This window comes from Leopardus geoffroyi, chromosome D3 (assembly GCF_018350155.1).
Source record: "Leopardus geoffroyi isolate Oge1 chromosome D3, O.geoffroyi_Oge1_pat1.0, whole genome shotgun sequence".
NCBI lineage: Eukaryota > Metazoa > Chordata > Mammalia > Carnivora > Felidae > Leopardus > Leopardus geoffroyi.
The window spans coordinates 20,414,530-20,429,101 of record NC_059339.1 but is presented as its reverse complement, the minus strand read 5'-3'; the positions used below and the strand labels follow the sequence as shown (position 1 = coordinate 20,429,101).

Genomic DNA, 14,572 nt, shown 5'->3' with positions numbered 1-14,572 from the left:
TGAGCTCACAGTTCTTAAGTTTGAGTCCTGCATCAGGCTCCATGCTGACAGTGCAGCACCTGCTCGGGATTCTCAATCTCTCTCTCTCTCTCTGCCCCTCCCCAGCTCGCTATCAAAATTTTAAAAAACAAAGAAAAGCAAGACGCAGTGTTGACTTTTTTCTTCCTTTACCGTATTGGGCAGCTATAAATATCACTCTCCTGCACGGGGCCATCCATGAACAGGGCACTTCTATGAGTGCTTTGCATTAAGTTAGCCCCATAGGTAAATCTCACCAGGCTGCTTTGGAGTATTATTGTCTCTGTTTTGTGGTTGAGGAACCCAATGCTGAGGTCACGTGATGCTCTGCTTTTTGCTCTTCCTCTAGGACAGTCTATTTTTCTCAAATTCCAAAGCTGCTGGTTCCCATTCTGGAGAATAGTCCCTGTAATTACAGGGTCCATGTCAGGGACGCTGAAACAGGGTGCATGTCAGAAAAAGGTGAGGCCTTTTATTGACCCCCCCTTTTTTTGAACATACTGTTATACAGGTTTCTGCATTTTCTATTCTCTCAGAAATGGCAAAGTGTGTCCCATAAGCTGATGGGCCCATTTCTGATTCTTTCTTACAGGGTGTAGGGTAGGAGGATGGAAGGCAGAACAGGGTAACTGCTACAGGAGGAGAATGGAGAAGGGCCAGTTGTGTGTGTGGCAAAATAAGAAGTTGCTGATGCCTGGCAAAGACAGCAGTGCGTGCACACACACACACACAGAGTGCTAGCACTGAATGAGAGGCACTGGAATGAGAGCAGAGAGTACTTCCTCATACTCAAGGAAACGTTCAGATGGAGCCCTACCCCGGGCCTTAGTGTGTGGCCTCCCAAAATATTTTGCCCATGCAGTGAGGGAGATGAGGAAGCCTAGGGCCAGGACGCAGGGGTGTAACACAGGGAGCCTTCTTGCTTACTGGAGAGCCAATTGCCCATTGAGCATGGGGTCTGACCCCACAGTAGGACATCTTCTTTTCATTTGGATGGTTCGTCTCACAGGGTGGCCCTGCACACCCCCAATTCCAAAGTCAGACATATACCAGCTTCCACCAAAGTGCACCCCAGGGCTTGGTAAGGGTTTACTCACTTGGAACCCAAATCCACAGCATCTTCCTTGGTCAGGGTTGGCTTACCACCTTGATGGGGAGGAAGGCAGATTTTCTGGGGAGGTGGTCAATCTTGCATTGACATCACCTAGCCCCACAAACACAGGTCATATTTTTAATGTGGGAAACAAATATTAAACCAATGTCATAGGTCTACATGATCTTATTTTGCTAAAAGGAATTTAGATGTTTTTACTGACCACAGTTAGTTGAATTCTATAAAGGGTTGGCCCTGGTGGGAGGACAGTCATGGGCTGGTGAGGCCCAAAGGCTCTGACTCATCTTCAGGGTGATGTCCCCTCTAGTACTGGGGACCTGACTTGTGCACAGTGAAGCCGTGTCTTGGTGCATCCAAAGGCCAGGGGTGGAGACTATGGATCCACTGGATCCACTGGTGAGGAGTGCTCGAGTACAGAGCCTTGGCAGAGTGAGCAGTGGGAGCCTCCGAAAAGCACTTTTCCTCCAGTGCACTACTGGCCACTTAGTATGTTCTGGACCCTGAGGATGCACCGTGCGTGTGTTGACCAATTAAATAGCCACGGAAGTAAGTGAGAAGGTAACAGATGCACCAGACACAAGAGCCAAATGAAGGAATGACAAATGGTGCCGTGAACTCTTGGGGCCGAACCTCACCCAGTTTAGCGTTTGCGCATCACAGATGCCGTACCTTCTTGTTTAATCAGTAACTGCAGATTCCCAAGGCTTAAACTGCAGAATAAGCTTAACGTAGCACAGAGGACACCAGATGGTTGACATTGAGGCTCTTTATTTCTGACCACTGCTTTACAACCATCCATTGAGGGATAACTCCCACATCTACCTCCCAAACTCGAAATCTCCCTCTGGAAATTCAGATTCATACTTCTAATGCTCTAAATGCGTCTCCCCGAAGATCCCATTAACTCCCAGGTCAACATCCCCCCCTCCCCGATCACCTTTCCTTTCGCTGCTCACATTGGGCAGGTGTCTCAAACTGTGGCTTCTGTGTTCCGTCAAGAAACACTTACGCCTGGGCTTCAGCATCCAAGTGCCCAGAACGAGGCCTGGGATACACGCATCCAGCTACACAGGCATGTAACAGGGGCAGAGAATGGGCTCCGGGTCATAGAAGGTCCTATCGCCACAATGAGGACAGGGGTTGGCACTGAACCAGACCATGCCAGGCCGCCCCAGCTCCTGCAGCATCTGCTTCAGCCTGGCATGCAGGTGGGCAAGCCTGCCCAGGTGGAGGGTGCCACGGACATCCTCGTAACTCTCCAGGGGGGCGGGATACAGCACGTGACTCAGCTTGCTCAGCCCGACGGTGTGGTGAAGCAGGTCCTCCAGGACAGCCATGGAGATGGGGTTTCCACAGAAACTGAAAGTCATGAGCTGCGAGCAGTGGCTCAGGGCAGGCAGGATGGCACTGAACTGGGAGTCCATGATCCCACACTCATCTAAGTCCAGGTCCTGGAGGGTGGCAGAGGCTCTCTCTATCAGAACTTGGAGGGGCCCGGCACTCATACAGGTCAGGTTGACCCCACTGAGACCCAGGTCCTTCAGCTGACTGACGTTCAGGTGCTGGGACAGATGCGTCAAGTCTGATTCCGAAAGCAGGCAGTTAGTTATTGACAGGGTCTCCAAGGGGGTCTTCAGGCAGCTGGGAAGAGACAGAGCAGTTAGTTCTAGGGGATGGAGGTGGCAGGCGGAAGGACGTGGGGATGACCCAGGCCTCGAGGGAAGAGAGGCCCACTCCACCAAAACCCAATGCGTCACAGACGATGGTCAAGCCCCAGGATGCCGAGTGCGGAAAAAAGGCACTCAAGTCAATCCATATTTCAGTGGAGTCCTTTCTCCATCATTTATGTGCTGGGTGACTTGGTCAAAATGAACGAAACCTCAAACATCCCCTCTGCTGGCAAGTGGAGCACAGCACGCCCTTCAGAGGTGTTGTAAGCACGGATCAATGGAGCGACGAGAGGCACTCAAAAGGGAAGCCCGGCCCCATGTCTCAAATAAGGAAGGGAACCACTGAAATCTAGTACTGGGCCACAGGACTAGAAATGCTTTCAACTCAGGCTTCCTTCTGGCCACTGCTCAGACCCGTCGCTGGGACCCGTTTGCATGAGGCCAATGGGAAATGGGCGTGAAGGGCTAACGTGGGCAAGGTCTGGCAGCACGCGGCCCGAAGGATCTGACTTGACACCGTTCCGCATTTCTGCTCCCTCCCACTCGTGCCCAGAATCAGGCATCTCCTCTGGACGTGGAACCCAGAGCAACCCTTTACTGCCAGGGATGGGAGGCAGGTTTGGAGGGAGAGGCTCGCGTTGTCAAAGCTGCCGAGCACAGAGCTTGCGATCTGAAACCTCACGTCGGGATACGCTTTCCCTTCATCAACTCCCTCAGGTTTAGTTATTTTTTTTTAAGTTAGCTTTCACCATCATCATTCAGGCATCGTTTTCTCAGGAAGAATTCTCAAAGGCACACTCACCTGCCCCCAACCCCCCAGATACAGATTCCTAGTGAGGAGTCCCTTCGAGGAGTGTGTATTCTAGTTCATACCTCCAACCTTCATCTGGGAGGTTATGTGACAACATGCATGGGGACGTCATGGCCGTGTGTGGACCTTCAGTGACTCCTGCCCTCCGGCACTGTCAAATGGCAGGCACGCAGCAGACGCCCCTTACTGTTTACTGGAATGAAAAAGGGCTTGTGCCCGTCTGCCAAGAAACCTCACCATCCCTCACCTGAGCACTTGGTCCAGGCGGTCCTTAAGGAAGGAGATAGAGTCCAAATAGAGCTCCTCAAGGTAGTGCAGCCTGAGGAACTGAGAGGTGAACTGGCTGACACACTGTTCCTCCTTCGTGGGGGTGGAGTGGGCAGACATGTGAATGTGGGAGAGGAGGAGCCTACGCAGATTGCCCATCTGACCCAGGTGAGGAGCAAACTTCCCCAGGGTGGACAGTTTCCAGGTACAATTCACTTCTAAATCCTGGATAGAGTCCAGCTGCACCATTTTCAGGATCTTAATGTTCTGCATCGGCATGGCGAAAATCTTCAGCTTCTTACAGCACAGGTGCAGCAGACCTTTGCCCTGCTTGACTTTCCGGATGAGGTAGGCGAGAGACTCATCGGGGGTGCCTTCTTTGAGGCAAAGATCGATAAGCACCTCCACAGGAGCCAAGGTCTGCTTGGGCCCTGGCCTGCAACTACCTACTTTTTGCCTCTTCTTCACGGGCTGGGCCACCTCTGGCTCCAACAGGGAGTATATACTGGCCCTGGTCCCAGACCACACAGTCCAGAAGTCCTGATGAGCATTCTTCCGTAAATCCAGCACCTGAAGTTTCCACCTCCTGCAGGGAAGATGGGAGACAGACCGAGAAGGTTTCAGATCAACAGGGAATACGACCAGAGTCTCAGAATCTAGGCGAGGCCCAGACATCTGGCCTGTACTTTTAGTCCATACTCTGTATGTCGGTGTCTCCTTGGGCTACTGAGATCCTTCCCGCTCCCCACTTGTAGCACCTTCAAGTGCCATGAAGAAGGGTCAGGCACATGCTTCTTTGGTCACCTCTGCATCTCCATCAGCTCTATGTGTGCACAGCCTGTTCCAAGAGTGACCCCAGCGATGGCCCCAAGACAGCTCTGAGCTTCCTCACTGGCACCAGCAGAAGCCTCTGGCCTACCCTGCGGCCCTGTACTCTCCCTGACCCCAAGCAAGAGCTGGGACCCCGAGGGCCCTCTCAAGCTATGGCATCACCCTCACCTGGGCCGAGGCTCCTGGGCAAGCAGGACGTCGAGTCCATCCAGTGCAGCTTGAAAGATCTCCTGGTGAGGCTGCTGCTCCTTCATCAGGGCCCCCAGAGGAAGGCAGGCAAAGGGCCAGGCCTGCACCATCGCCTTCAGGGTCTCACTGTACCTCCCAGCGAAGGCCGCTGTGAACAGCGGTGGGAAGAGCTCCATGGGCAGCACCTCCAGAGCAGCGATGGCCAAGGCCTGGTCCTTCAGCAGGCTCTGACCTGCCAGATCCACGAGTCTGGGTGGGGCCGGGAGGCTCATCCTGATGAATCTGCTCTGAAAAGAATCCTGGCGAAACATCCAGGGAACAAGGCTAAGTATGAGCAACCCCATTATCCCTCCAGCCTTGAGAGAAATGAATTCAAAGCCAAAATCACTGTTCTGACAATAGTTGGGGAGTCCTCAGTTTACCCCAGTTCCATTCTGTGCTAGGTGGCTGCAAAGCCACAGTTCTGCCTGCGCGGGAGCCAGAATGAGCATCTTACCAGGCCCTGATGGGAGAACAAGATAACCACTGGCCCCATCCTTTTTTGAGAAAAGTTGATGGTTATAACCTGAGGACTGAAAGTACAGAGGAACAAGGAATGCCACGTGGCCCAGCATAACCCCCTCCTCAGCTCTAACAATCAACCCAGACGGGAAAGATTAAAGAACGTCCGTACAGTAAGTACCATTACGTCATTTAAAAAATTTTCAAGGGGCGCCTGGGTGGCGCAGTCGGTTAAGCGTCCGACTTCAGCCAGGTCACGATCTCGCGGTCCGTGAGTTCGAGCCCCACGTCGGGCTCTGGGCTGATGGCTCAGAGCCTGGAGCCTGTTTCCGATTCTGTGTCTCCCTCTCTCTCTGCCTCTCCCCCGTTCATGCTCTGTCTCTCTCTGTCCCCAAAAAAATAAATAAATGTTGAAAAAAAAATTTTTTTTAAATAAAAAAAAAAAAAAATTTTCAAGTTGGGGCGCCTGGGTGGCTCAGTCGGTTAAGCGTCCGACTTCGGCTCAGGTCACGATATCGCGGTCCGTGAGTTCGAGCCCCGCGTCAGGCTCTGGGCTGATGGCTCAGAGCCTGGAGCCTGCTTCCGATTCTGTGTCTCCTTCTCTCTCTGCCCCTCCCCCCTTCATGCTCTGTCTCTCTCTGTCTCAAAAATAAATAAACGTTAAAAAAAAATTTTTTTTCAAGTGTAAAAGTGGCATAACAATGTTCTAAAGCATGTGGTAGTTGGAGATGAAAAAAATACACTATTCCCCAAATGATTTTATTATGTCTCTCCTACAAATAAGCAAATTACCATTTTGTTTAGAGAAACATTTTGTTTACAGCTCATATTCAGAACAAAGCCTCCACTTTTAAAAATACTCTATGGAGTATTTTTTTTTCCTATGGAATATTTTTCAAGCTTTTAGTTTATTTTTCTAAAAAAAAAGCTTTAACTAGTAAAACCACAAAACAATAAATTTTATGAACTATAATTGCCAAACACAAACTAAATGTTTAAAATTTAAAACATCATCAAAAAAGTCCAACTAACTAGATGTCTTTCATTTCCCAAAAAAAAAGCTATTTGATTAAGAAATATCGTAAATGTCTGTAAAATGGCCTAGACACCAAAGCAGAAATCAAAGGGTTTGAGATTAAGGCTAAACTGTATTCCGAGGCAAAAGCAAAGCCTACTCGTTCATACGACACAGCTGAGGGCAGTGTGATGGCAATGTCCCACCCAGCCTGCGGCTGCCTCCTCCCCACGATGGGGCATGGCGCAGAGGACCATCGGCTCGGACTTCAGGCGGCAGTCTTCTGCTCCAGACCTCTGGGTCTCTCGGCTGGCTCCTCAGAAGCAATATTATAGGTCTTTCTGGCCTCACCCCCCCTTTTCAAATTCTAGCTGACATTTCAATTTCCAACTGAAAGCACAATCTTATCACTGGATCTCCATCCAGTTAATCCAGATTGGGTTTCTGACTTTCTCTATACAACTGACTGAATCATATGCCCCATTCATGAAAGAAAAAGAAAGAAAACCAACCTGGAGGTACACTTGGGGGAGTTTTGGCCACATCAGAAAAATTCAAATGTTCGAGGTAAGACAGCTTTATGCAGACAGTGGTGTTGTCCCAAAAGAAAAAAATAAATAAAATAAACTTCCAGAATATCACATAGGCACTTAAACTTTGTATTACCTAAAACCACAAACTGAGTGTCTATTCACAAAGGAACAGTGGTACAATTGAAGAATCGTTGGTCTTCCGTATTTTGACGGTCAAGGCTTCCCTGAAGGAGTTCAGGTCAGAATTACAACCAGGGGTTGGCCAGAAGGAGGGAGGGGCTGGGTATTTGAACAGTACTGGCAACCAAACCAGGGACAGGACTAGTCCAATTCTGACAGCCACTGAGGGGTGAAGGCCGTGGGCTCTTTGGGGTCTTAGAGGCAGGGAGAGAAATAAGCGTGAGCTAAAACACATGTCGTCTTGTCATCAAGAAGTTGCCACCAGAAGACTTTCTCTTTAGGCCCAGGTATCCTCTTCCAGAACCTGACTTTTCAAAGGCCGATCAGGTCTATGCATTTCACGGGGGCCTCGGCCCTCAATGTGATCTCCAAAGGCCCCTTCCCAGGTATATATTGACAACTGCTGTTTCCTCAATCCTAGGAAACAGCTAATATAAATGCAACTTCAAAAAGCTCCTTCTGGCTCTGTCCCTAAGCTTCTTACTTACTCCCATTCAGCTGGGAAAGCACCATTAGGAACAGGAAAACTTTCCCCCACTCTCCATATTAGGTTTCGTGCACAAATACCAACACCTTTCCCTACAAAATTTGAAGCTATATTTGACATTTAAGGATCTGCCAAATTTAGAGATGATTCCCATGCTGGGCTGGATCACACATTGGTGGTTTCAGAACACACAGAGTGAGAACATCTCCCCCCATAAAGAATTCTCCAGGCTATTCTTTACTCCTTGCATGGTGATGCCCAAACAATTCTTATATACTACTGGCAAAGAGACTGGGATTCTCTCCACGATGTTCTCCATTTTAGTATCTTCATGGAGACTGCCTTCTCCAAATTTCTATTACCCGTGTGCATAAAATAGGGTTAAACTGGAATGTGCTCTCTTGACATTTTATCCACTAGGCAATCACCGCTACCAATGAGCTGTGAGACTGAGATTGGCAACAAAGATAATCGTAAATGTCCCTGATTATTGAGCTGTCACTGGACACAGAAATGGTGCTCTGGAACATTTCATCCAGTACCCTCAATAACTTTTGCAGAAAATTTAAAGTTCGTTGTAATTTTATTTTTAGCCCAGTGAATCCGGGACTCAACTCTACACAGGGATTAGCTTGGTAGACACCCTCAGAGGAGGGGTTTGGATGGATCTGCCCCACCAAGTGATCAATCTCAATGTTAGAGAGGCCTGATGACAGACTTCACCTGGACCTTGGGAAAATAGGAAAAACTGCAGAAGTCCAAGTTTGGGAAGTGTCTGTGGGATCCCAGTATCCAGGAGATCCAAGGGGGCAGGAGTGACCATTGCCTTCAGATCTAACAATGTTTAGTATGAACCAAACACTCTTCCCTTGTGAAGCAAGGGACACTCCTCTGTTCACCTCCACATAGATAGAAGCTTGCTGGACCAGGGGACACACTGTGGGGTTGGAGGCAGGGGCACCAAGAGCACATCTAGATAGACCGTCCTTCCTGCCCAGGATCAAGACTGGCTCCGGACAACTCCCAGGGCCAAGGCATGAATTTGAGGCATGTTCCTATTGCATCCTGGTCACCCGTTCTCATGGTCTTCATTTGCTACACAGGCCAGAGCAGCCCCTGGGCTCGTCAGGGTGGGTGCCCTGCCCCCACCCCTTCTAGTCAACAGAATTCCAACTAGGATCCCACAGCATCTATCTTATTGGGGTCTTTAGAATGTTTCTGTGCCAACTGGGCAAGCCTACTCCGTGTCCCTGGCACATGAGCCCACCTCTCTTAGAGCCTGGGGAGTGGCTACAATGCTGGGGAACACCTTTCCATTGGTATCAACAGAAATCAAGGCATTTTCCTCAATTCTACTGAGCACTATCTTGGAGGACATGACAAGCCACAAGGTGAAGAAAGAAAATAAGCCCAACTGCTTTTCTGGATCCAAGAGGCCCCAGCAATGCCAAAAGACACTTCCTGAGTTCCAGAGAAAGACCCCAACTCCACTGGTCTTCAGGGGTGCCAGGCTAATGAGAAGCTGGGAGCCCAGTCCTGATACAGGGGTCAGTCCCTCTCAGGCTTTCTTGAGGACGCCCTCGGGTAGACAAGATTCCACATGGTATCCAGTATGTCTTCAACATTTTCCCCTGGAGTCACACCTCTTATTACCCTGAAATATTTTGCCCTCTGTGTCTTTAAAAATTAAAGGTCTCTCTCTTGGCCCTCCCTGCCCCTTCCTGGACTCAACAAGTCCAGTGACATCTAGACCTAAACACGGGATTGTTCCTTTCTTCCTTGCCAGTGAGGACCTGTCCAACGTCCAGGTCACTCTGGATCTAGCCAGTTAATTCTAAGGAAGTGTTTCTGGAGGCACAGTGGGGGAGGACTCATTCCAGACTGGTGGTAGGAGAAGGGACTAAAAAGGAAAAGGCCAAGAGCATCCCATGTGGGGCCCAGAATGGAGGGAGAGGAGGAAATGACAGCATAACAGGAGGCCAGGTCTTCTGGCTCCCACAGAGCTGTGTCCCTTAAAGGGTGGAGACATGTCTGAGACCACCTAGAGACACTGTGCGCCTGAGTAAGGTGCCAGTGGCTGTGTGTGTGTGTGTGTGTGTGTGTGTGTGTGTGTGTGTGTGTGTGAATGTGCACGCCTGCATGTCACTGCAGACCAAGGGCACAGAATCAGACAAATGGAGAGTATGGGGAGAGGGAGAGAAAGTGGCAAGCCAATTCCTGCATGCAAAGGTGACAGATTTAGAGGGAAGGTGAGGGCCCCAGCCTCGGCATTCAGCCCTTGGGCTGCTCCTTGGGATTTTGCTCTTCAGCCTCCTTACCTATCACAGCTCAACTGACTGAGATTTGTGCTTTGCGGGGGGCAGGGGGACAGTGAGAGAGAGAAAGAGGGAGAGAGAATGGGGTCTGGAACTGTGTCCCTGTCACCAAATTGACTCTCAAATCTTTATTTACTTTTTATTTTTATTAAAAATTTTTGTTAACATTTTATTTATTTTTGAGAGAGAGAGAGAGAGAGAGAGAGAGAGGGCGCAAGCAGGGAAGGGTCAGAGAGAGAAGGAGACACAGAATCCGGAGACAGGCTCCAGGCTCTGAGCTGTCGGCACAGAACCTGACGCGGGGCTTGAACTCACAAGCCGTGACATCATGACCTGAGCTGAAGTTGGACGCTCAACCGACTGAGCTACCCAGGCGTCCCATGACCCTCAAATCTTGGAATCCAAGCCATAAGAAGGTCATGGTAGCTCACAGTAAAGCCAGATGCATCAGGCTATCAGGCACTTTCCACTGGGATTTGTTCCACTGGACAGGAAGCAATGATCCTCGGGGTTCCAGGGACACTGGCCTCACACTTGGTGGGAAAAATCCTCTCTGCCCTAAGTTGAGGGCTGACAGGAGGCACTGGAGCATGTTCACAGGGATGTCTCCGGACCAGCTGGCCCCTTGCCCCATACCCAGACACATCCTCTCTTCTCAATCCGTGATTTACTCAAAAACACTTACTGAGGGTCACGGATCTTGCATTCTATCGAGTAACCAAATGAAAAAGCAGCAAGCTGAAAAATAAGTTAATCACAGGTTGACTTTGCTTTGTGTGGTAGAACAGGGCCGTAAAAGTGACCATGCAAGATGAAACTATGCAAAGCCACCTTAACAATTCACAGGCAAAGTTATGGCTTTTCTGTGGCAATTTAAAAATTATTTTTTGCTAACCCATTAAGAATTCCCTTCCTATCAGTTACAACTATGTTAAGAAATGAATAAAATAGTAAAACTACTGTTTATTTAGTACACTGATTTTAAACACTAAAAATTAAATCCCTTCTCTGTAAAAAAAAAAAAAAAAAGTATCAAAAGTGGTTTTAACATTGCTTATGGTTCTTCTCCTATAACTTTTGGTACAGAATGAGCATCTTTTCTGTGCCCTGGCAGACTATCATGCTGCCTTCTAAGTTTGGGGAGGCTTCCGATATCTTATCCTTCGTGTTTTCAACGCCATGACATATTTTTGAGAGAATTCCTTTCGTGTGAAGGTTTTTGCCAGGATCAGTTGCCCCGGGGTATCTTCAACCCTTTGTCATAGCTGTAATCTCCCTTTACACTTCTGCGGGAGATGGGGACTGTGCGCTTGAAGCTGGATTCTCAATCACAACGATGAGTAAAAAGAATTCCTCGTGTTTGGTAGAATTTAGGAAGTTACCAAAGCAGTTCACTTTTCTAGCCTCTACTTTCTCAAGACATAAAATGTCGGGATGCTTAGGCGGCTCAGTGGGTTAAGCATCTCTTTCTTTCAGCTCAGGTCATGATCTCACGGTTGGGAGATCGAGCCTTGTGTGTCGGGCTCTGTGTTGAGCATGGAGAAGTCACCTGAGAATGGGAACATTCCACTCATGGGGTCAGCAGGTCTGTACCAGCTGAGTCTGTGGGCCCTGTCAGGCATCCAGAAGGATGGGTTGGGGAGGGGTGCAATATTCCCAGGAAGAAATCTGGAAAGGCCTGAGCTCACTGTCTAGAGGCACCTCCGCTCAGCAGCTGTCTCTCTGGTTGAGTCAGGCTCAGAACAACTCCTGCGAGAACCTGTCTCCCCTGCACACCCTCGGCAGGAGCAAGTAAGAGAATTCACTGATGGGGTGTCACCCACAGGATGTGAGGTACAGAGGCACATGCAGGTCCCTGCCACATGTGAAGCAGGGGATAAGAAGGGGGGTCCAGGGCGGCGCTGGCGCCACAGGAAGTAGACCTCTGCGACATCTCCACCATGGCCTGGGTTCTGCTCTGCTCATCCTCCTGGCACTCTGCACAGGTGAGGGACACTAAGGAGGGGAGACATTCTGGTCACCCGGGGCTGACCCCTCTCTCCCCCTCTGCCCCAATCTCCTCTGGAATCATGGCTTTCACCTTGACCTCTCCTCTTTGCAGGTCCTCCTCCTCTCAGGGTCCTGGTCCCAGCGTGTTCTGACACAGACACTCTTAGTATCTGTGGCTCTGGGACGGAAGGTCATCATTTCCTGCTCTGGAGGCCACGGTAACTCTGGGCTTATAAGCCAGGCGTCTTGCTATCAAGGATGCCCATGTGCTGCCTGACACAATGCATGAGGTTGTCCGGAGCCTCCATCCCTTCTCCAGTTTCAAGTCAGGCCATATGGCCTCCCTGATCTTGGGATTTGTCTGGAGCACTAACTGGGCACTATTATTGTTCTCTTTCAAGGAGTGTCCCTTTACCCCCAGTGGCCCAAGCCCACAGGGCAGTGAGACCAAAACTTCCCTGGGCTCACCCACTCCGTCCCTGCTTGACACCAAACAGCAGTCAAGTCTCTAGGGTCTGATGCCAGCCCTGCTCCTGTCCCCAAGCAGAGGTTGTGAAACGTTACCATGGCTTTGGGAATGGAGCCCCCAGCACAAGACAGTTCCTTCTAATAAGAAAGCAACAGGACAAATGCTCCACTGGGGAAATGACTGGAAAAAAAATAAAAGCTCCTTCCTCATCTTCCTCCCCTCTTGAGCAGCCTCAAGATGCAGACTCCATCCAGCTCCTCCAAGATAAGAACAGAGGGAACAACAGGGCTTTTCCAGACACCTAAGATGGTGGGGGGGGGGGGGGGGGGGGAGGAGCAGCTTACCTGAAGATGTTTTCTGTCCACTGTGGTCCGGCTCAGACCGGCCTCAAGGTCCTCCAATACTTGGTGTCCCTGGTCTCCTAACGTCTCAGTCACCTGTTATCTACCCAAGTCTGAGAGCAAGAACCAAAACGCTCAAGAAACAAAGAAGCTGTGTGTTAACACGTGTATTGAGCAAGCCACGGGCTCCTATGAAAATCTCAGCAAACACTGCTAAGGAAATTGAATACTTGAGACCCGGTCCTGCCCAATGGGGGGGGGGGGGCGAAGCCCTCTAATCTCCAAATCCGACTACCAATTTCTCATGAGCTGAACCAGAGAACAATCTGGAGTGGCAGACCCTGTGGTCAGTCAAAAGCAACCCTTCCCGCGAAGACACAGACCACGTTTCTGCCCCTTCTTCTGTCCCCCCATTCCCTGGCACTTCCAGAGGGGCCAAATTCCTAGAAAAGCCACTCCATTTCAAGTGCATACCCATCCAGCTAATGAGATCAAACAATAAACGCAGACGCCCGAGTTCGATGAATTATTACGTTTGAGACTCATAACCACGGCCACTTTTACGAAGCAGGTGGCGTATGTGGCCTCACCTGAGCCAGAGCACGTTGTTCGGTCTTCACTCCAACCCTCCGTTTTGATAATTCACTTTTCAGATAAAAAATAGGGGCGGGAGTTGGGGAAGGGGGGTTGCTAACCAGCGATTAGTCCAAGGTCACCCTAAGAGAAAGCGGAGGATCCGGGGCTTGAACTTACGTTTTCTGCAGACCACGCACTGGGCCACGAGGTCTCCCGCGCACAGAGGCTGGAGGGAAAGGACGCGCAATGACTCAGCAAGCTGCACTGGGCTCAGCCTCCGCAAACAGCCTTATCTGACCAATCCCGGTTTCTCTTTCCTTCCGGGGCAAAATCTCACGAGATCTTAGGATCACGAGTGGGGTCGCCCAGGGAGTCCAGAAGGGGTTTATTTTAATGAGCTAGAGAGGATGCAAGATGGGGAGGGGTGGTGCCTGTGGCCACGCCCACTTGGCTGCGAGATGGGAGAGTGGGGGGCACTAGAGTCGCGGTGGGGGATGAGAGATGGGGACGATAAGGGTGGGTTCCACGGGGTATGGAGGGTCGGATGCGGTAAAGGAAGTGGGTGATGGGGCTGGAGTGGGATGAAGGAGGCCTTTGGGACGGAGGAGAGGCTCGAGGCCTGGAACTCCCCCCCCCCACCCCACCCCGGAGCGGGATGTGGGGTGCCGGGGCCCTGAGCGAGGCTTCTCGCCCCACTCCCACCTCCTTGTCTAGAAAAAATGTTTTTGCCCTTGGCCAGTCCAATGCCTCCTACTCCCTGGACTTTACCGTTTATGTAACCCCTGCGGCAGAGGAGACCCCAGCTGGAGTTTGATTAGATCGTCCTCTCTCTGGGGTGTGCTTTCTTCAGTCTCCCCCCCGCCCCGAATTTGGTTTTCCAGAGCTTTTTCAGAAGCCAGATTCTTGGGTTTGCACTACTTACCTCCCCCAGTCCTCGGATGATCTCAGCTTTCACTACTCCTAAATGCAGGCTTCCTCTCTTTCAGCAACAAATAACTTTTGATAAAGTCAGGACTAGACCAGAAGGCTGAAAATGTGAGAAGCGGGGAGGTCAAGGCCGCCGAGGAGGGATGGATAGGCACCGCCCGGTACCGGTGGTCTGGTGGTCGGCGTCTCTCAGCGCTGTGGCCCCTTCACCCTTGGGATTCTGAGTCAGGGGCCACCAGGGGGCACTGGGGATCTGGCAGCCCGAATGGTTCCGAGACCTGTGCCTGCAAGGCCAGTGTCTGGTTTGAGCACCTGCTTCCGGTCAGTCCGTTTGGGAGA

At 50.5% G+C, this 14,572-nt stretch overlaps 4 protein-coding genes, 1 pseudogene and 1 gene segment (V, D, J or C); 5 read left to right on the top strand and 1 right to left on the bottom strand.

Moving 5' to 3' along the window:
* LOC123587584 (immunoglobulin lambda-1 light chain-like) overlaps positions 1-14,572 on the top strand; it is an 876,584-nt gene that overhangs the window by 481,859 nt on the left and 380,153 nt on the right. The window lies entirely within an intron of this gene.
* The window catches only part of LOC123587589, a 511,389-nt pseudogene that overhangs the window by 130,108 nt on the left and 366,709 nt on the right, over positions 1-14,572 (top strand).
* The window catches only part of LOC123587586, a 1,001,573-nt gene that overhangs the window by 630,106 nt on the left and 356,895 nt on the right, over positions 1-14,572 (top strand).
* LOC123587588 (immunoglobulin lambda-1 light chain-like) overlaps positions 1-14,572 on the top strand; it is an 824,513-nt gene that overhangs the window by 457,933 nt on the left and 352,008 nt on the right. The window lies entirely within an intron of this gene.
* The window catches only part of LOC123587590 (immunoglobulin lambda-1 light chain-like), a 577,236-nt gene that overhangs the window by 219,163 nt on the left and 343,501 nt on the right, over positions 1-14,572 (top strand). The gene's annotated exons all lie outside the window — the stretch shown is intronic.
* Positions 1,884-14,513, bottom strand: PRAME (PRAME nuclear receptor transcriptional regulator). 5 transcript variants are annotated; one of them, XM_045457469.1, is made up of 7 exons: positions 14,229-14,513; positions 13,484-13,532; positions 12,734-12,864; positions 6,929-6,992; positions 4,880-5,199; positions 3,861-4,466; positions 1,884-2,773 (listed from the first exon to the last, which is right to left on the bottom strand). In XM_045457469.1, exons 4-7 carry the CDS (start codon positions 6,959-6,961, stop codon positions 2,197-2,199), a joined length of 1,536 nt encoding a protein of 511 aa, XP_045313425.1. In that variant the 5' UTR covers positions 6,962-6,992; positions 12,734-12,864; positions 13,484-13,532; positions 14,229-14,513; the 3' UTR covers positions 1,884-2,196. The 5 variants fall into 5 exon arrangements, with proteins under 5 accessions (XP_045313425.1, XP_045313426.1, XP_045313428.1 ...); XM_045457470.1 differs by having other exon boundaries at positions 12,734-12,843; XM_045457472.1 differs by lacking the exon at positions 14,229-14,513 and adding an exon at positions 10,617-10,669 and having other exon boundaries at positions 13,484-13,659.